This window comes from Carlito syrichta, unplaced genomic scaffold, assembly GCF_000164805.1.
Source record: "Carlito syrichta isolate Samal-C Ts95f unplaced genomic scaffold, Tarsius_syrichta-2.0.1 Scaffold305809, whole genome shotgun sequence".
Classification (NCBI taxonomy): Eukaryota; Metazoa; Chordata; class Mammalia; order Primates; family Tarsiidae; genus Carlito; species Carlito syrichta.
The window spans coordinates 177,921-200,693 of NW_007249905.1; the positions used below are offsets into that span (position 1 = coordinate 177,921).

The 22,773-nt window shown below is 36.0% G+C and overlaps 1 protein-coding gene across 3 annotated transcripts in view; it reads right to left on the minus strand.

Annotated features, from left to right (window-relative positions):
- ADGRB3 (adhesion G protein-coupled receptor B3) overlaps positions 1-22,773 on the minus strand; it is a 731,019-nt gene that overhangs the window by 42,417 nt on the left and 665,829 nt on the right. For 2 of the 3 annotated variants that reach the window (XM_008062740.2, XM_008062739.2), the window contains 6 exons: positions 21,127-21,277; positions 18,363-18,432; positions 15,772-15,838; positions 13,026-13,111; positions 7,565-7,663; positions 7,072-7,243 (listed from right to left, as the gene is read on the minus strand). In XM_008062740.2, the coding sequence (XP_008060931.1) occupies positions 7,072-7,243; positions 7,565-7,663; positions 13,026-13,111; positions 15,772-15,838; positions 18,363-18,432; positions 21,127-21,277 (645 nt within the window). The remainder of the gene's footprint in view (positions 1-7,071; positions 7,244-7,564; positions 7,664-13,025; positions 13,112-15,771; positions 15,839-18,362; positions 18,433-21,126; positions 21,278-22,773) is intronic. The other variant, XM_008062741.2, reaches the window with a different exon arrangement.

Below are 22,773 nucleotides of genomic sequence, written 5' to 3' on the forward strand. Positions count from 1 at the left end.
TTCCAAAGCGATCTTTACCAGCTCTTGCAGGGCTGCTCTAGAGACTCAGGAAAAAGCTGGAAGCCCTTCTTGGTGGATGGATTCCTGGACTAGACCTGACTTGAAGCTTGCAGGGTGTGTCTCGCTCCTGTCTCTCCCCCACAGGGAAGGGACTTCCTTTCACCTCAGCAGCAACAAGCTGAGAGCTTCTGGACCAGCCCTCGCTTGCTCAGAAGGCAGCTGGCAGTGTCTCTAGGATGGTTGATGCCAAGGTTTAGAGATTGCTGGGGAGGCACCATGTGGGCTGGCAGAGCTGCAGTGTGAAGGAACCGCACAGGGACGGGCTGTGCAGGCTGGAGTGGGCTCTGTATTTAACTGCCGAGAAATTCAGGTCCCCGTCTTCACCTTTAAGAAGACAACGTCACCTCCACTGATTTTTCCTGACTTCCTATTCCAGAGGATCATTTTAAGCAAGAAAATAAATGTAGTGACATTCTTATAATCATTTGTGATGTTTCCTCAGGGGAGAGGAGTTTCTTATGTGGTCTTTTTTTTCCTTTCTGAATCTTGTGTCTACTATTGTTTCTGTTGTTTCGTATTTGAACAACTGGCCCAACTCTTTTTAATCATATTACATTTTATATCATGTTATGAAATGAATGAGTAAGACTTTTCTCCATTTCACGTGTATGATGCCAATCGATATGAGGGGCATGAATGACTTTATATTATTAAAATGATGCCTGACTTTTCTGAGAGCAAAGGAAATAAACAAAAATGTTAGCAATTTGGATATGATAACATAAAAATATATACTGCAGACCTAAATTTCAGTCTCCAAATGACTTACTATTGAAATCCTCCAATTGCTAAAGGATCTGTCACTTAATCTCTAAAATTGCTGTAGCTTTTTGCCTGTAAATTGCTTTTTGTATCAGGGTGTGGGGAGGGGTTCATGTAAGCTTCTCTAGATAATATTTCACTTACATTGTCTGAAAAAAAGCGTCGCAGCATTTCTTTAGCACGCAAATGGGAAAGGCAAGAAGGGGAGGTTATATGCCAGACACCACAATCCCATGCCATCACAGAGGGCGTTTCATTTCAGCCTCATGTCATCTCCTTTGAGGCTGACATTATTTCAGTGTCATGGAAGAGGACCCGAAAGCTTGGGGGAAACTTAAGGAACTTGCTTAAGATCATAACAATAATAAGTGGCAGGGGTGAAGATGGAGCCAGGTCATTGTACTTGAGAGCTCGTCTTCACTCCAGTGCACTGCCTTGCCTCCCTTACAACCGTACTGGACAAAGGAGAAAATCATTTAAATGAAGGAATGAACCAAAACGATACTTTCCAGCTGGTCATAGATTAAATTGTTATAAAAGAATCTCCTACTTCTTATGACTTAGATACAATATAAGAAGTAAGAGTTAATGAGATAAATTTTCTTCATAGCAAACACATTGAACGATCCCGTCTGACCATTGAAAGTGGACTAGATAAAGAAAATGTGGTAAACCTTTATTTAAGACGTATTGAACTTCCTGTTCAGCAACATTGCAAGGCAGGACCCTGGGGCAGGGAGGAGAGGAAAGTGGGACCTGCCCATGCCCATGCCTGTGTCCACCCTCCTGACCACAGACAGAAGCACCACACTGCTACCCAGAGTAGGGGACAGCTGGGAGGGCAGTGTGAGGCCCCGGCAGAAGAATTTGGGGCAACAGAAAGCCACAGTTGGAGGCTATCTGGCAGGCATGTCGGTTTTTCAGTCTCTATTTTGAACTTTCAGCGTCTGAACTTGTTCACTGATGCCATCTACCTCATCTGATCGCGTGCTTTTGCTAAACCCTGAAATCTCTGCCTGGACTAGGAGGACCACATATATAGGTTAAGACTGAGCAAATATTCATAATATAATTATAACTATGATAAATCTGGAAGGATTTAGATTCTCCACTTAAGGAGTGGGATGACCACTGGTGAAGTTGGTGATTTCTGGGAAAAGGTGTATAGGAAAATGAGCAGATGGCCCTTGTTTGGGTCATGTCCACGTTCCTATTTAAAAAGCAGCTTTTCCGCTCTCCATTCTACGTCCTGATGAAACACAGGTTTATTTGGATACTTTAGCCATTCTTCCACATCAGGGTACCACATCTTATTTTATTCAAAACTAAACCAAACACAAACATTTAAAATGCATTTCTTTTTGAACTATCAATTCTGCCCGAAGAGGATACAGCTCTTAGCAACTCAACCCTTCTTCCTGAAATCTTTGTCCACGCATGCATGATGACCTTCCAAGTAGGCACAAATATCAGGGGTGGATCCTGACCCTCACACCCTGGGCCACTTACTGACTCTCTAAACTCGATTCCCGTTCTTTCTGATTCTCTCACAATGGTCTCTTTTCATAAAATTGAACATCTTGACTAGAAACCTCTTAAAAATCACTTAATCAATGCTACGTCCTCAAATGACATCAATATTGTCTGTCTTTTTGTGTTGCAGTCATAGTTATTAAAAAAAATCACTCTGGCATCCAGAATCACATCCTCACTTCAGGAGTCCACAAACTTCATGTGGTTCCAGAGAAGAACTGAACTCTCCCTATCACCAAGGCTCCATTCCATGAAGTCACACATTTGCAGCCTTTCTCCCTCTTCCTGTCTGAAACCTTTATATCCTTAATCCTCCAAACTTGCTGTCCCCCCAGACCCTGTTAAATTCTGACATCTCCAATCACCTACTCCTTCTTCAAACACCAGTGGAAACCTCTGATGCATCTTGCATGAACTGAGGGAGCAGATACAACCTTCCATACTAAGCTTGGAGGCTCATGCACCTCCTTCTGAACTGTATGCTATGTATTATGGATTCTTAAGAATTTTCATTACTCTAGCCTTCATTTTTTTGGGGGGGAGGTTACTTTGGTAGAATATTGATTTTAGATTAGATAGGTAAGGATGCTTGTTTTTTAAAAAAATATATATATATATTCACTGTCATGTGCATGTAAATCATTTTGTGTACCTTGTACTCTATGGAAATGATAAAACTAAATAAGAAGTTGGTAAAAAGGTGGAAGGGTGTGAGAGAAAGACAGACATACGGAAAGAAAGCAAGCAGGAAGGAAAGAGAAACAAGAAAAGAAAGAAGAAAGAAAAGAAAGTGAAAAGCAAGAATGGAAAGAAAGGAAGAAAGAAACAAGAAGAAAGAGGAAAAAAAAACAGTTCATTTTTATTTTAAGTGTTTTGCTATAAAATCACTACAAAAGCATGTGGGGCCTGTCTGGTGCAGCCCAGACCTCTTGCCAGAGCTAGGGATGGAGGACAGAGGAGCCTGGCCCTCTTAGTGTCATTGCAGAACTGCCACAGGATCTTTACACTCTGATACAATGAAATTATCCCTTTAAGCCCTTTCCTTTTCTCCTTCCATTTAGTGAAGGAGTTTTCCCATAGTTTATTTTGTATCACAGTCTTGTTATTTTCCCTCTCTGATACCGAGCTGTAAGATTGTCTTAGAGCCAGACACAACCGGAGACAGAGAGATGAGAAAGACCAGCAGCCTCCAAGAAAGTGGTTTCCTAGCAACAGCAACTATTCCAAAGGTTTCTGAGATTTCCATAGCAATGTGAAGATAGTAAACAGTATATGTTGTTATCTGTTCAATCAAAATGAATTATATTTGACCAGTGATGGACAAATGAAGAAAACACCTGTCTTTGTTCTATTAGATTCTGTCTTCTTAGCTATTCTTCAGATTAGCTTCCAAGATATATGTTGTTGCTGGAAGTAATATGTTGTGATAAATCAGACAGCTTGACTTTTTATTTCTGTTCCCTTTTTTCTTTTCTTTTTTTCTCCCCAGAGACATTTACTAAAGCAATTCAAAAGAAAAAAGTTAAACCAGAAGAAGAAACCATATTTTCAAGAGTACAAATTTTTTAAAATTTAAATATTAAGATTTCGGGTCTAGAGGTCAGAACAAATAGCTTTGAACAAAAAAAAAAAAAAAAAAAAATTCAAAAATTTTAAAGGGGGATATAATTGAGTTAGCAGTACCAGAGTAATTATCTTTCTTCTTTCCTGATTAAATATGATTCTAGTTTTTTAAAAATAGAGCCACTAAGAGCAAAGGCACTTTCAAAATAATTTAGGCCTCATACACACCACACTCAAAATGCCGCTCAAAATGCTATAGTCTTTCATTTCTTTTCTTAAACTGCAAGGCTACATCTGTTTTCTCTGTGGACACCTCCACAGAAAGACTGCATAATAGATACCAATAAAGCCCTTTAAATTCATATTGGGACAGTCATTAAAGACTAAATTATGTTAGTGTCTGTCAAAATACACAGAAATATAAATATGTATATATATATATATCTCCAGTCTTTAAATTAAATATGTATATAAAATAAATTGCTTATACATTTTTGAGAAAGAAAACCCACATAAATTATTTTGAACTATTGTGAAAAATATTTTAAGGTGAAAAAGCAATAGAGATAGAAATACATACCTAGGATCTTTTCTAAGTTACCAAGCAGATTAATAGATATAACTCATTGCCTAATCTTTTGCAGGTAGTTTACCTTTGCTTTGGTGTACTTTCATGGAGCTATTGTCTGCAGGAGACACAGAGAACATGGGAAGATGTTTCTATTCTCTGAGACTGTAGTTAATGTTAGGGCAATGTGGCCAACAAGTAATATGAGTCAGATCCATTGCTAGCATCAGGCAATTTACATTTAGAAAGTTCAAAATAATTTTGGTGGGTCAAATAAGGTCTTCTATGTGTTCACTGGGACTTGGGGAACTCTTTTAAACAAAGGTATTTCAGCCATAACTGCCCCTAGGAGTTCTGAAGGAGACTTGCCCTACAACAGAAGTCTGCTCTATGTGTTTATAGCAATGTTACAGGGTATTTCTAAGGTTCAATGCCAAAAAAATGAAATATGTGAGTTTTCATTTCAGTGTTGGGACTAAAGGGTGTTATGACACTCTGCTATTAATTTATCATGACAAAATTATTCAACTTGAACTAATCACTAAAAGTGCAACAATAACAGAGATATAGCTATATTTTATTCTACATTAACAGAAAGCATATATTTGTAGACACCTTCTTTAGCAGAATTTATTTTATGATTTGATTTAATTACCCTTGAATCATGTTTTTGACAGCAGTTCAATTAGCAAGTATGAAAAATTTCTGATGGAAACTAAGAATTTTTGTGCCAAATATTTTTCTTTGTACAAGCAAAAATTTGGCAATATGCCATTCTGATATCTGCCACTTCAAAACCTGAATATTCTGGTGATAGCCTCAGACTATCCAGCAAGTTTACTGCTGATAAAAAGAGAAACTTATATAAAGATGCAGCATTTTTTTACTCCTTAACACCTAAGGTATTACTATCTTCTGAAGATCGCATGCAGGTATATCATGTAACTTGCTTAGAACCTGCATCAGTTCACCCTTAATTGTCAATCAAAAATGTAGTCCATGTCATTTAGAACAATTTGGTTATTTAAATATACTAGAGATGATATTAATACAGAAAACATGCAAAACAGTTATGTCGGAGAAGAACATAAGCTAAAGTATTATACAATTTCCTTTGGTCTACAAAAGATTCCATGCTTGGAAGTTTTTTAATGCTGATATTCTAGGTAGAAGTTTGTAATGGAGGAAGAGTAGGCTTGGAAACTGTCAACTCCATCAGATTAGTTAAATGATGAAAGACTCATCCCTTGCAATGTGAAGCCAGCCACTCTTCAGCTATTTTCATTGGTTTTTTTTTTTTTTCATAGAATGTTCTTAGAATACATGTGTGGGCTTATGGCTGACATCTGTATCTTATTGAAATAGCTCAGGAATGCTGTTCTCTCCATCTGGTAAATCAGGTAAAAGCCTTGGTTACCTCCACACGTCACTGTTAAATGATGTGAAGTGCAGGCCTGTGCACAAGCGACTCTGCAATGTGCACATCATAATAAAGTTCTCAAACAAGCCAGGTAATATGAAATGACAGCGTAGACTGTTTTCTCAAAATCACTAGCGTGGCACTATGTCACTGTGTGTTTCTGTCCCCACTCATCCCTAAAGTAAATGCTAAAATGACTCATAAACCTTGTAAATCCTGTGTCAGTGCTTGCCAGCATTCAGAATAATATTCGCACCAGTCGGAAAACATCATTTATCCCCAAACAACTCAAGTCTGAGATCTCTCACTGTCCTGGTTGGATTTGGTGCCAGTTAGTTCCTCTACTCCTGAAAGATAACTTTATTTCCTCACTCATGACAATCAGCTTCCTTGATGACCCAAAGGAATGCTGTGATTATAGGTCTTCAGTTCCCAGATCAATCACTTCTTCTCTTGCCCCACTGCACACATTTTTCATATTTTCTCGTTAATATTTTATTTTATTTAGAGTTATGTGGTACCAGTGAGGTTTACTACGTAAGTAAATTGCATGCAGGCGAGGCTTGGACTTCAAGTGGGCCCTCTCTCCCCTGATAGTAGTAGACCTGGTACCCAGTAAACATCCATATCAAAATAATTAATCAGTAGTAATCTTAACCACAATTTAGTATAGAGAAAAAATAACTTTTCATGAATGTTCAACATTTTCTATTAAAAATACAATCAGTTAAGATGAGGAATGAAGATGTGTTGAGTGAAAACACATGAGTTAGGGAGCAGGCTTAAGAAAAACAATTGCAGTATGTTTATGACCTGTGTCTTTAAAAAATATGCCACCATACTCTTACTCACTAGCTCTCCTAACAGACTTATCTACAACCATCACTCATGTGATCTCTCTTGAATTCATTCTCTCTGGCTCCTGACACTTCTGGTTGTGTTTTTCCTCACCTAGTTCCATGTGTTTTAACCTGTCCCTTTCAGAGCACAGGGCCCTAAAAGCTAAGCCTTAAAGCCTCCCGTCAGCTTTGATTCCTAAGTGATTGCCAGTGGAGGAGACCAGCTTGCATCCAAGCCTCAAGACATTAAAATAAGAGACCATACTTGTTAGCAAGGAAATAGCCTTCCAACCATCACTCTTCTCTCTCACCAGAATCATCCTCACCTCTCTCCGAAGAATGCAGTGGACCATGACTATGACAAAGCCTTGCAATGAATCAAACACAGCAAAGAGGATCTGAAACAATATGGAGCGTTTATCTGTCATGGCCAGAACTGCAGACATCCACGTCAGAGCCAGCAGGGGCAGCACCACGCAGGAGCTCCAAAGTGATGCCCTGTTGAAAGACCGAGAGAGCCACATTATGCAGCTGCACGTCATGCCCCAGGCCTTCACCAGACCCCCGCTCGGCAAAATGTTCTCGCATGTGGCACCAAGACCATTAACTTGGAAACCACAAAGCAGACAACATCTGAGAGTTTTATTTACTTCTGTATATAGACTATCCCATAATAGCTAAAAAGGCAGTTGCCCATTATACGTACTTAAATATGTTCTTAGCTCTAGTATTAGCAAACACAATTTTTTTCACCATAGCATTTTCTCACATGCACTGTAAAAGATTTGTAACAAGAAGATGTAAATGATTGGGACTAACATGGCGTTACTGGCGGTGGTAGCTGACAAAGCTGTTGTTGAAACTACTCCACACTTGGCACATTTGAGCGTCAAACCGCTATGAGGCTCACTCATCTGACTGCAAACAAACAGAACACCCACAAAAAGAACAAAATAGTGAATGGTCACCAAAAAAAGTTGCTGCTGTAAGTTAGCTTTTAAGTACGATTTCATGCAAAAAATATATTGACCAAAAATGAATGCGCTAGGTTGTTGTAAAGATGCATTTATTTATACTACACATTATCTTTGTAACATTTACCTTTTAATAATATGGGTCTTTGTTGCATGCAAAGCATATTTCCATCATTTAACCCATAAATGGCCCTTGTATCTATAGATCAAAGTTGCCCAGTCTCTGAGTTAAACGTTAGCATGTGTTTGTGTAGACATACAGCGAAAACCCTTCATTCAGAACCCCGGTCATAAAATATGTGAAGATTCCTTTCTTTGAGGATTTCTATCATGATTTGCAGAAGGCTCATATATCAGTTAAAATTTTCCAAAATGTTAACATTTATCTCATAAGTCCACATAGGAAAAACTACATTTTAGGAGTCTTCAGCTATTTGCTGAAGATGTAGCTTTTATCTCAATAGATTCCTATTTTGAAATTTCTTACAATATCATGTACTTCCATATTTCAGGATGATCTTAATAGAGGAACTGATGAAATATTAGTTGATAATAAAAGTGATAATTGTCTGCTTTAATAAAACACATTTAACATAATCATTAAGTTCAAAATATTCTTTCTGAACATTTGTCATAGATGCCAATCTTATAATATTTCAATGGTCTATTCTGGTCTAGAGAATTTTGCAGGTAAATTCAGATTCAAGCAATTCATAATCCATCTACTACATCATAGGCGTATAATCACACTACATAGACAATCTCCACATGCATTTTGCTTTAGGAAAGTGTACCTTGAAAATGACAAGTTTATTAGAAATAAACTTCTTAGAAAAAATTATAAAGAAATTACTTTAATTAAAATATAAAAACCTCAAAATAACGTTCTGTGGTGTGCCGTTTCAGTTTATTCCTACGTCTAAAACATGTTTGCCCTGTATGTTTTAAAAAATAATCTTAGAGTGGCGTTGCATTACTATGTGTATAATAAAAGTGGCAGAGGAAGGAAAATTGTAAGATGTTCATAATTTAGAATGTCTGGTTTCTCTTAAATAAGTACTCATTTGTGAGTAGTGCTCATATAAGATAATAAATCTGAAAGCTATTAAGTAAGTAGATAGGTCAGCAGACCCCATGAGACAAATCAAAGCTTTCAGAGTCGGGTGTGGGGTGGGAATATGATATAAATCACTCACTTTACAGCTCCAACCCAGGGCATATGAACCAGCCACATGTGCCCAAACTTTTCAAAATAATATGTAGGCAATGGTCTATCGAGTTCAGTGCAGAAATGACTCAAGGGCACGCCAATGTGTTTGAAACTATTCCCAAATGACCACCTAGCCTACCGTTCTCCATCCCCAGAGACCCTATAATGGCGCCCAGGCATCTGTCTTTTTTAAGGCTCATAGATTATTTTTTATTATTTAAGGCTCATAGATTATTTTTTAAGGCTCATAGATTATTCTGATGGACAAACAGGAATGAGCATCACTGCCATCATTATACAACTGAGATCTGGTCAGATTAATATTAAAAAGGCATAGATTAGTCATTTATTGTCTCCATAGGTTATTTGTGCTTCAAATATGAATGTGACTATTGTTCTTATGAAGACTTTGCCTCTAGGCTCTGAAACAAGACTGAAAAGCCAAAGTTTACTGAAAAAATAATTTTAAGCACATGACATAAGAAATATCTTTTAAAAACTGTGATTTCATCTAAGAATGGGCTTGTCTGAAAATAAATTTTAAACTGGTGTTTGAAATGCTTATTTGTCTTTGAGATTTATTTGAGGTTCGCTAAAAGGTCTATATGTATAAAAGGGAACCCAAAAAACCAGAATTATCTTTTGGAGAGTAGGCATCTTATTGTACAGACTTCCCCTGTTAGGTAATTGTTCTAGGAAACCATTCGCATCAGTGTACCAGCTAGCGTTGTTGTGAGAGGCTGCGCTTGGTTTCAGTGAATTTTTTTGGAGATTCTAGCAATGTTTTTTCCCATATCATGATGGGTGATTTACGTGTACACCTGTCCACAACATGCTAACTGTTTAGCAGTTTTTGACGAAAACAGAATGACTCTCATGCCCTCCTCTCCTTATTCACCTGATCTCACCCTGAGCAAATTTTTTGTTTGTTTCCCTGGATGAAAAAAGGCCTCAAAGGGAAACATTTTTCTGATGTGGAAGAGGTGAAACAAAAAGACATCACAAGCACTAAAAGGCATAAAAATCGAATTCAAAAACTATTACGAGCAGTGAAAAACGTGTCTTGATAGGTGTATTGCATCAAGCATAGAGTACTTTGAAGGTGACTAAAGTTTAAACATGTAAGAATAAATAATTTTTAATAAATAAATTCTGAGGGTTTTTATGAGTCCCCCCCCATACTTCCCTTAGTCAGGGCTAACAGTCTGAAAACTATACTCAGCATCAACTAGTTGGATCCCTTTGGCATTCTGTTATTGGATGTGAATGGAGTAGAAGACAGATAAGTTACCTAGAGACATGTAATATTTTTTCCTAGTTTACATGACCACTCCAGAAATTAAGATAATGGGAAGAACACATAATCCAGATGCTGCACTGAGTTGCTGCAGTGAAAAATAGTATCTTATTTCCTTGCTATAGGAGAAATCAAGCACTTATAAAATAAAAAGTTCAAACAATTTTAAAAAATGTTGAATTGTCCATTCATTTAAAGGTAACCAATATTTCCACCAGGACGTCAGGGTAGAAACACAGGTCATTTCCTACTCTCTCTCCAAGTCATTCTGTCTACTCTATTATCACTATAGATCTTGAAATCTACAGACTCTAGTTCCCTTACCAATTTTACTTTTTTTTTAAGAAAAAGTTATACGATTGGTTTATTGTTAATACAAAAAAACGTTCCCCGAGGAAAGAAAATGTACCCCTTTCCCTTTGGAAAAATCACATGAAACTTGTAAATTAGTTTCCTTAGTTTCATGTAGGTAAAAGTCATTTAAAACAGTAGATAAGAAAGTTCCATTGAAGAAAAATAAAGATACTTATATTTTCTTTTCAAGAGGTTCTAAAAAGATACATGTCATTTTTTCCTGTTTTTTAATTCTTCCCAATAATTGTTTTACATAAGATGTGTTATTTGCAACAAATCCCCCTTGATAAATATATTTTATGTATTAGAAAAAATCAATATAGTTTGGATATTAAAATATTTCAAGCTATTGTATTATTTATTAAGCTTTCATTTATTAATTCCTTTATAAATATTTACTGAGCACAACCTATAAGCTTGGCTGTTTCTAATAATTGATCATAAAAAAGAAGAAAGTGAACAAAGTAGTAGAAAAAATGAGAGAAGGAGTACCTTGGTATGATTATAATTTATTTGTTAACATATAGTTAGAAATGGATAATTTCTGAATCCATAATATGGCGAAATTGTCATTTCTTCTACAGCTGTGTTATTGCTTATTAAAAGCTGCATGACTCTAACTGTGCATTATATATAAAATAATGAAAAGAGAAAAAATACTGATTGTGAATTTAATAAATCCTCAGCATAGGCTCATTTGGATGATCTCATCTCCTTTTCTGACCTCTGTGTCATGGATGATGGAATCACAGACCCTTGATTGATTGATAATCAGGGACCTTTGAAAACAATCTAACCTGTTTGTCGTGGCCTTCTTATCTCTCTTATCATAAGAACAGCCAATGTTTGTTGAGTGAATACTTGCTGTGTGCTGGATACTCTAATGCATGCTTTACACATGTTACATGTTCATGCACTCTATGAGGCAAGTGCTATTTCCCCCATGTAATATATGAGGAGACTGTGTTGCAAAAAAGATAAAGTAACATGTCCAAAGACATGCACACCGCGAATAAACTGCAGAGCTGGATATGGAACATGACTTTGCATGCCTTCAAAGCTCTATGCTAACCACTAAAACTCTCCATTTTGAGGGTTTAAATTACATATGTTTCTACCACTAGTAGCAGAACTGAGTTTCTATACCTAGCACCCAGTATGATCAAAGTATTGTTACATGATTATTCTGGACAGAAATAACTAAAGAAGCTATTACTTCAATTCTTTCCCCATGAGGCAGACTCACAGGAGTAATTGTGTGAAAGCTTCACATGCAAATGATATGGAACTCAGTGTCTGCATTAAGTTCAAGCCTGCCTGCTTAAGGATGTTATGGAAACTCATCTGTGGTGAAAAAAGTCTCTAAATTAGAGAAGTGATCCTCTTTCAGAAAGTGATGCTTTTATTCACTCTTGCAGTTCTAATGTTTGATATAAATGATGTCAAATGCTTATATTTAAAGTCATTAAATTTAGTCTTTTGCTAGAGAAAAACAATACCTGGAATATATTATCTTATAAATCATCACATAGATTACTGAAACACAAAGGACTTAACAGTCTCATCAATATGATCAAATACTATGACTATCAAATAATACCATAAATTATAAAAGAAAAGAGAATAATTATAGAGGTAAGTTTTGAATGAAATACAGTTTAATAACAAGGAGAACATGATCAACTTTTAATAAGAAAAGACACAGGAAAAAATCAGAGGCACTAATATTTCATTCGTTTCAACAAATTTACATCATGAGGTGACGACGTAACCTTAAAAAGCTACTATCAATCTGCATGTGAGATGTTACTGAGTCACTAGGTATGGTTATATTATAATAACAATGAAATTAAGGAAGGTGTTTTCCTAAATTTTTAAGTGATTAAAATGTACAAGTGAAAATTATGAATAATTTTCTAGCCAGTTATAGTCAAAATGTCATAAAGAATGAAAATATATGACAAAAATAGTGTTTGATAACTATTTCAAGTGCAGTTTTTTCCTGATACATACAATGAATCAAAGAAATGCAGCATTTTTGCTCTATTTCTGTTTGCGTGTCCCAATTCTCTGCTATCACATACTGACACTGTGTTCAATCTACATCCTGTCCTTTGTGACCAAAACTAGGGAGGCTTTGAAAACTCTTACCTGAGGGCAACTATTTTAAATCTGGCCTTAACATTTAAAGTTCTTATCTGACAAGCAGGCAACATGTACGAATGAACCCAGATATTCTTAATGGTCTGTTATCTTATTTTTAGATTGTTGGTAATATTACTTTAAGAATAGCACGTTGGAAACTTTCCAATGGCAGAATCTACCAGACACTATTACATCAAGAACAAACTTCAAGGCACAGTCAAATGTACTCAGTGAAAGTCTGGAATTGGAGTGTAGGATTCACTGGTATAGAACCTTCAAAATCCACCAATTGCAGCTTACCCGGCTCTGTGTTTGAGCTTTTTATCTAGGATCCCATCTCTGGAAACAAGTTTATTAAATACCAAAATGCCAATCACCATGTTGACCTGTCAAACAGAAACAAAGTTGACCTTTCAATGATATTGAAGGGAATCAGGTTCCTGTTTCTCCTGAAAATCCACTTTCATCAATTTATAACCACCGTAGAATTACATACTCACAATAGTCGTGATAATGGAGCACTCCTCAAACATTCTATAAGCTCATAAAGGTATACAGAACCATTTAACAGCAGTGAGCTACTTTAAAGTTTTAAAGTGAATTAAGCACACTGAATTTCTACGTTTTGTAGTTAACCTTCAATTGCCTAACTTTTAAATAGTACCATATAATGTCAATCTGGCATTCTTCTGTCTGAGTCAACCCTGAATAAAATCAATTGGCTAAATTAGTTCTCCCCTCACCTGAGAGAAAAGGTTGTGTGTCTCAGAGTGTGAGGCTAGCCTGGCAGCACCCTGACCGCCAAAGGTGCCAGTGATTTTTCATTCTTCCCTGCCAGGAGGCCAGAAGACCTACATTCTCATGCTGTGTGACGATTCTCTCCTGTGGAGTACGCAGCATTTTGATTTGCTTTTCCAGGCAAATGGGAAAGCCTGTTCAACTCACCTAAATCCTGTACGCTATGGACACTATCACCAATTCTTTTTTTTTTTTTTTTTTTGAGTTGGAGTCTCACTCTGTCGCCCAGACTGGAGTGCAGTGGCTGCTCCCAGCCTCGACCTGCTGGGCTCCGGCGATCCTTCCGCCTCAGCCTTCCGAGTAGCCGGAATTACAGGCGCGCGCTACCACGCCCGGCTAATTTTTTTTGATTTATTGTAGAGATGAGGTCTCGCCTGCCCATCGGGTCTCGAACCCGCGGGCTCAGGCAATCCACTCACCTCAGCCTCCCAAAGGCGCGGGATTACAGGCTGAGCCACCGAGCCTGGCTCACCCATTCTTAAAAATATGCTCTGGTGAGCAGTTCTCATCATTTTCTTCCTAAGACTCTCTTACTCTTCCTTCAAAGGCCTTTGCCATGACACAGCTGAAATGAAATCGTACATAATTGTCCTTTCTTGAGCACAAGTGTGAAAGCTACAGGGTCAGATGTCTATTCTATTTGCAGCAGCTTCTTGTGAGGAGCTCCACAGTTTTCCAATCTACCAATGCTTCCTGACAAAGGGGTCCAATGCAACAGGGAACCAGAACAATCAAGGAAAAATACATTCTTCTTTTGCTTTTCTTTCCTTTTAACAATCTTGGTGCAACCTCACCCCGCTGTCAATGCAAATGGTAAAGATAAAGCTGAAATATGTTTAATTGCTGATGTAAGAAAATTCAAAGTGCACCTATTAAGCATGGACTTAGGTGGTGTCATTCTTCATAGTTTCCTGTCAAAATGCCATTTAATCAAGAGAATACTTATTCATCTTTGCTCTCCTCATTATTCAAATTAAGAAAAAAGGTGCATTTCATGGATTCTATTAATCTACAACTTAATCATGAGGGAATTCACTGTCACTCCAAAGACCATACACTGGTGTTTCAATTATGTGTGTACTCTTTCTTTCTTTATTTTAGGGTTATGTGGGTATTAACCTAGTAGCTTAGGGAAATAATTCAATTGATTAAATAAACATTCAATGCAGCAGGCAAAACTGTGTCTAACAGTTTTGATTTCCCTATGCTACAACACTTATGCATTGATTTTATTTTTCTTGTGAATCATGCTCCTTGTTATAGCTTAGAGGAGTGAGAACAAACTTTAAAGGAGAAAAAAAGTCACATATCAGAATTATTAAGAAAGATGTCACTAGCTTCCAATTTTTGGAAGGAATCATTCAAGAGACCAAAGGGCAATTTTCCAAGTTGAAATCTAATTGCACAGCAATATGAATCTTTACATTTAATTTTGTATGTATTCTTTCTCCTTTTATTTTCTTCAAAAAGTTATTAGGCAAGAAGTGTATAATCAATTCTTGCACAGAAAGACAATTTGGTAGGAAATGTTGCATGTAACCATAATATAAAAATTTAAAGAATTATTTTGTGATTTAAAATAAATAAATATTTGTGCTGGCAGTGATTCTTTTTTTGTTTGTTTGTTTTGTTTTTTGAGTTGAATTCTTAACTGAAGGATTTTTTGACCCAATAGGGAACATTGGAAAATGTCTGCAGATGTTTTTGCTTGCAACTGGGGGATGGTACTGGGATGCCATGGAGAGAGGGAAGGGATTCCCTTGAACCTCCTAGAATACATAGGACAGCGCCACAGCAGAGAAATATACAATCCAAATGTCGGTATCACTGAGGTTGAGAAGACCCTTTAGGTGATTGGTAGTGGCAATCTTGAAGAACTTTCCCTCTTAATAACTATATGGGTTGTATGGAATACTATAAAGGTGAAATGATAATACATGAAATTCTGTACATTAAAGAGGAATAATTTATTAAAACTGACTCAGACTTCTTGACAAATATGAAATTGACTGTAAGAGAAATGCCACATTTCCAGGTTTAATATCTATTAGTATTCAAAGTAAGAATAGTTTAGAGTAATGAAAGACTGAATAGCAATTGGTATTCAAGTCAGAATAATAGTTCACTGAACTTTAAAATTTGTGCACAAGGACAACATTATTAAAATTGCCATTTGAATTGAACCAACACTGTCTTTTTTTAAATTTTTTTTTTTAAGAAAACAAGGTAAGTTGATTTCAGTGTTTACCAGGACAACAGCGGCTGCAGGTCCAACAAAAGCATAGAGTAGTCCTCCTTCAAGAGAGAGCCAGCAGCTGAAAATAACATTAGATAAAAACTAACAAAAATTAGTGTTGAGTATTAGACCACTGATACAAATAACTTAGATTTTACATTTAGCCTTAGAATTTTGACACATTTCAATGGTTTGTTATAAAGAAGTACATAGAAGATGTTTAAAAAGTCTAGAATTAGATCATTTCATGAGTAAGAAATACTATAAAACTCTCACTGAAAACAAACTTTTATTGTAAGATCTTACTTTTAGGTGGTTAAAACATTCTAGACAAATTACCCCTGCAGTGAGATTTTTACATTTACTTTCATTACAAAGGTGACTATTACTTAAATTTTATAAAATGCTGCTTTGTATCCATTATGGAATTTCTCAAATGTACTTTTAAGCAAGAATAGTGTGTTTTTAGAACCGTAGACATGCCATTTACCTGCTCTTCCTTGGGGCCACGGAGACACTGGGAGAAATTAGTTTAAAAGCTATCATTGCAGGGAATGTATAATCTACATTTGCATGTCTTTTTTCTTCTAATTTTACTTTTCCCCTAGACTACTAAGAAAACTCCCTAAAGATAAACTTTTGAATAAAAATAAGTGCAGCTGTGTTTGTTTCAATGACTGAATTCACCAAGAGATGTAGATTTGCCTTGAAAGAGTCATGATAACCCACTTGGGGAGGAACATTCATTCGCTCACGACAGAAGGAATGTGGGGGGAGCAGGTTGATGCTGGCGGCCTCAAGGGGTGAGTCTGCACGTGCAGCACCCAGGAAGTTCCAGGTGATGGGTGGCAGGAGGGGCTGTGTATACAGGGTCATGCCCCCATTTCATGCACTTGTTTCTGACATTTGACCCTTTCACTATCTCTTCTCAGTCCACAGAATCAGGGTGCTGTCTCCACACAGGAACTGCCCTGAATCTGTCTAAAGATTAATTGTTCTCTACTGATTGTGATGGTGGTTCCATGACTTGGGTGTTTGACAAAACTCACAGAACTATACATTTGATCGGGAGTATTACTCTATGTAAATTATACCTTAATTAGATATTTTTCTTTAGTAATTATATATGTACACATACTAATGTCAATATATACATACACAAATATGTGTATGTTTATTCTAAGTCTGCATTTAATTATCGCTCCTTGTCATAACCGCAGACAGATAAAACTTTACTTCCCCACTCCAGGGTAAACAATTTAATATCAATTTTTAAATAAACTACCTGGAGGAAAAGACCTTAGTCTGACAGAGCACTTTAGTTTGTTGGCTCTGAAATTGTCCCTAAATTTCTACTGCATTTTTCTGTAAGCTCATTTTAGGACTAAGATTTGGTATGTCTTTCAAGATATACTCACAGAGATTTAGTATATCTTCTAATTTATTTTTGTCTTTAGGCGTTTATACTATGATAAGAGAATTTATAGTTGTAAAATCAATGAATTGCATAATTTATTTGATTTGAATGATAAACTTTTAAAAAGTAGGAACGATAACATCTATAACCCTGCTTCATATTCCCAGTACAGTGCCTTTCAAATAATAGATCCATACTAAAACAGTTATTCTACTGTAAAGGTAATATGTTAAGGAGATAGTGTCGTAGTAAGCAGTGCTCTCCAATATATACAACTAGATTTTTTTTTAGTAATATAGATTCCATGGTTCTAAAAAAGGCAAGTTCTCTGATGACAGAGCTCTTTAAACTCTCAGAAGACTCTTTCGGATGGGCAGGTAAAATGATATCTCTTGTTCTGCCCGCAATTTGTACAAACCTACTGGAAGTGTTAGCTAGTGGTAATTTCTACCTCAAACCTGATGACAAGTTTAAAACTTGTGTTTTTAATAAGATGCACATCTCCTTCCCCACTTCTTAATTGCCACCTCAACTTGAGAGCAGATGAAGTAAAACATGAAAGTCCATTGTTTGAATTTTAAAATATTAAATTTATACTTTACTATACATTCTCTCAGAAAATTTATCAGCATGGCAACCATAAGAGGGTTGATATCATGTACCCTTTTCTCCCTTTTAATTTCTTTCATAGCCCAGGCATTTTCGAAGGTGGAATCTATTGATTCCCTTGATCTATAATTTTTAGTGTATATTACCTAACATAGCAATAAATCTTGAACTAACATGACAAAACTTGGTTAGTAACAATACATGTTATCATCAGTGAAACTAGAAGCTCAGAGCAGCATCACATTCTAAAAGATAAATATGTCAAGATTTATCCAGTTGTTTTAACAAAAAGTATTTGAGATTAAACATGCACAGTGATGCTGAAAAATTTTGAAAGCCAAATACACATGTCTTATTAGGAAATAGGCAATGAAACAAGGATTCTGAACACAGAATTTACTTCTTAGCCTTTATGCACTGAAGCTATCTTACATCACTCCTCATGAATGCAACTTGCACCATTGATAATGACCCTATGACAAAACGCAAGCCATTATCAGTGCCAGCCAAGACCAATGACGCCTATTTGAAGATCTGCTTAATGATTAACATGATTCATCACTGTGGACGGACTTACTAGTGATCAGTGCCATATCCTTTTGTCCTGGTGAAACCTACTGATGTGGCCACTACTAGTGCTGGTAAACCTGCAAGAAAAACAAGATCACACTTTCATATTCAGCTATAAAAACTGTGCATACTGGCCCAAGAAAAGCAAGGACAAACTCTAGATGCTTAAATCTGAATGATGCCCTTTGCATGAGCCACTTCTCAAAGCATGTTTCAGTTACAAAATTTTTTTCACAAACAAAAATATTTGAGAGACACCTGAGTTTTTTAGCTTACTGCACTTCTCTGATGTTGCTAGGTTACCACCACATTTGACACAGGTTTAAAGGGAAGAAATAACAGAGATTTAGTATATCTTTAAAGTTATTTTTTCCCTGGGGGTTTACACTGTAATAAAGGATATTTATAGTTATAAAATCAGAAAGGCAAAACCTAGATGTTCTTGTGTGATAGAATATTGCAGAAGTATGTCCACATCAAGTTGTACTTACAAGGCAAAAATATAAATCTTATTCATTCATTCTTCATAATTTACTTATAATAACAAGAACATAGAAACAGGGAATTTAATTGCCTACATACCTAAGCCAACTCTAACTTAACATCTTTTAGTTTATATTTATACGAATCACACTTAACCTCATTCAGGTTCAGTAGAACTTCCCTGTGTTCTAAAAAGAGCATAAAAAGAATTCTACTGGGTTTTGTTTAAAGTTTTTCTTCTTAAGTTTTGGTCATGCCTTCCTTGCAGGAAGACCATATTTGCATCTTTAGGCTTAAACGTTCTTCCTCTCATCATCTGCTTGCATCCCCTCTGTGTGCCTTCTTTCTCCCTGTCATTTCCCATCTTTCCTGCTATTCTCTTTCTTCTGTGAGTCTTCCCTAGTGACATCACATTCTTTCATGATGCTTAATAAAAACAACCATGTAGAACATCTCAAAGAGATATATAGATTTTTTGAACAAATACTCGTGACTATATATACAGTACAAATTATATATACAGTCTCCTCTTCCTGTTCTTCTTTCACGCATGTTATTTGTTGACTTTTTTGATTGACTGGACCAAGTTCACTAGAACAAAAATTCCTCTCCTGGGTCACAACTGAGAGGTTAATAGTATTAATTTTATACAATTAGAATTAAATCTTTTTCTAAATTTATTATGTTGCACTTGCCCATAATAGAACTCATATGTTACTATGCTGCCCACCACCCCCAAATTTTCTGATAATTTAGCACCTTCAGTTTAGTTTTTAGCTACCCAGAGTAGTTTGATATTAGCTCTGAGTCTACTCCTCAAAATTTTTAGTAACAATTTAAAATAAGGTAGTTGTCAATCCTGCAAATTACCACTCTTTAGTCTTTATTTTTTAAAAAAGTGTTCTTTCAATTTGAATTCTGTATTTCTTGAACCTATGATGCTAATTCATGACATAAGTGTCCCCTGATTTAATAATAGCTCAACTTTAAAAGGTCTTTGTCATGGAATCTAGACAAAAATTTTAAGAAAGGCTAAATATACTTAGTCTTAAACTTCTTTTTTAAATTAAAAAAATTTTTATTTTATTTTAAAGATTTGGGGTACAATTAAGGATTAGGTAGATAAATTGTCATCGTACAGGTAAAGTTTGGGCCTTCCTTTGGTCCATACTTCGCCTGGTTTGAGATCAGGTACCCTTATTGATATTATGTCCCCTCCCCCATCCACCCCTAGCAGTGTCCAACCAATTCCTTTCTTATAGTATTATGATTAATGTTCAGGGTCTGCTTATGAGTGAGAACAGGTGGTACTCGGTTTTTTGTTTCTGTAAAAAAGTAGACTGGTTAAAAAAAGTGTGATACATTTACATGATGGAGTATTACGCAGCCATTCTTAAACTTATTATCTGCCTTCTCATTAGCTTGTGTTTAGAGTCCTAATACATTCGTTAGGCATGACAGATCCTTGCTGAAACCTGATGGATGTGCTGTAAGTGTTCTTGTTCCTATTTTTCCAGCATGGATTATTTTGGTATTGTAATAAGGTCACTTATCTGTAATTTTCCAGGTGCTCTCTATCATCCTATTCTCCAGCCTTTTGAAGCAGTAGGTATTTGTTGTATATGTGGATTTTTTTCTAAAACTAGCTTCCTAAATTAACAAGGCTATTGTTAGAATTGACCCTATGCTATAGATCTTTGAGATGTCCATGTCATGAGGCAATTTGAAAACAAACAAACAAAACTTTTCTCATAAGATAAGAAAAGATTTCATTAATTCTTAGTCTGTCTACAATTCTATATTTCCACTTCTGAGGACCTCACCAACTAGCTGTGAGTTTCATTCATTCTTTAGATGGCTTTCTACTGTGATATGAATAATTTTGTTCTTTGTTTTGAAATTTCTTGTAATGGAATCCTCAGAGTTTTCTTGAAGGAAGTTCTTGCCTAGTGAACCATCTTGCTTTGGGCTCAGAACATTTTAAGACATTTGGGATTTTCTGAAAATATTAACAGAGAGCACTTTGTTTTTGCTTGCAGATAACCCATGTATCATCTCACACTATGACTGTTAACTGGCTAGCTCCATGAGCATTCCATACTTACTGCTTTTTATAGTTCCAAATGACCACTGAATGCTCAAAAAGGCTCACTCTCATGTATTTCTACTTCAGCATATCAAGGGAGACACAAAGTAGCCTGGGTGCATTACTGTTCTTTACTGCTTCATAATATGAGTGCTCAAAGTCCTTTTAACAAGAGCATGAAAGAGTATATTAATATGCTTACCCCATCCAAGGCACAAAAAGCGTTTTCTTATAAGCCGTGTCCTAATTTTTCCAGTGACAGCCATATATGATTGCCACGCCTCTGTCAAAACCCAACAGAATGAAGCCAGGAAGAAAAAGTGCAGAAATGCAGTGGTGGTTGTACAAATGCTCTGTGGAAACAAAAAGAGACTCATACTGAACTTGGGAGAGGCAAAGCCATGTGTCCTTCAGAGGATTGTTAATCTCTGACTCATTGCTTTTATTTCCAATATTCACGTCTCCTCAGTGACAAGAATAATTATTTATAGAAATTAGAAACCCTGCAGTTTTTCTGCTCTGTACAGTATCTTTGATAGAAAAAAGATGTTGTCCTAATTCCATTTGCACATTTAATTTTTTATGAGAGCCCTGAATGTAAATTTGAACTCAAGGGAGATTAAAATTACTGTTTTGCTTGAATTTTTTTCTTTAAATATAATTATAAGAATGCTCTTTTCTTTGGTTTAATTTAAGTTACAGACATCTTACATAATTATTTTGGCTACATTCTTTATTCTTCCTTTTCAACCAAGAATTATGTTTTTGTTGTCTTATCTGTGTTGATGTTTAGATTATATTTGAAAATGCTTTTCAAAAGGAAAACTCACTTTGCTTTTATATAAGTGTGATACTCAAGGCATATCAGCAAAGTACACAAGGAGATTTGGCTAATAGTCTAATACAAAAATAACATATGTATTTCATAGTACTTAATATCTTGTTTCTGTGTTATAACTTTGCAATGTGTGTTCTAATTAAATCATTCTGAAAAGCTAACCGAGTCACTGGCAATACACAGTTCTGATTTCATAGATATTTTACTCCAGGCCACTTAATCACTTTGTGCGATCATCAGTTGTGCCTCATCTGAAAAAGATCAGCAGCGTCATTTTGGTAAAGGTTGCTACTTATTTCACTACAGGTATAATTTATTTGTGTAAATCCTGTTGAAATACAAGACTTATAAACTGGAACAAGCAGCAGAACTAAAGTGTCCCTTTGTCATTTTCAGTCTTGTTATTTCCAGAAATGGAAAATGGCAAAACAAAGATCATAGAAATAAAACATAATTCCCATCTTCCTATCTCTATCACAATCCAATAATATCCAATAATTAGTCCTATAATTTTTGGACTAAGTTATTCATATTATTTGTTTATTCTATTAAAATTCACCAGATGTTAACGAGCTTTCCGGGTCTAATTCTGTATACAGGAATTTTAGCACAATTTTCTCACTAGGTTGTTCCAATGATACGAGATACTGTATAGAAACTAAGTAGCATTGTGCTAAGTCCAGAGGGAGTACTCAAACAACTGCCGTTGCTCTTATCATTGTTATAAGCAGCACTAAAAAAGGTGCTACCAACTTTCCAGCACGTGCTTCCTTATTTCATGTAGTACTTAAATCTACGTAGTACTTAGGTTTATACTTATAAAGATAACTAATTCACGAATTTCTTATATACTCCCATATCTGTACTTCAGTCTCAGGTATAACTCAGAAACTTTAACCAAGTGTAGTTCCTTCTATACTTTAAACATTGAGATAACATCCCCCTCCCCGCCCCCCCCAAAAGCTACAGTTTAAATATCTGCAGTCTGGCTACTTTGTTCATTCCTGATCT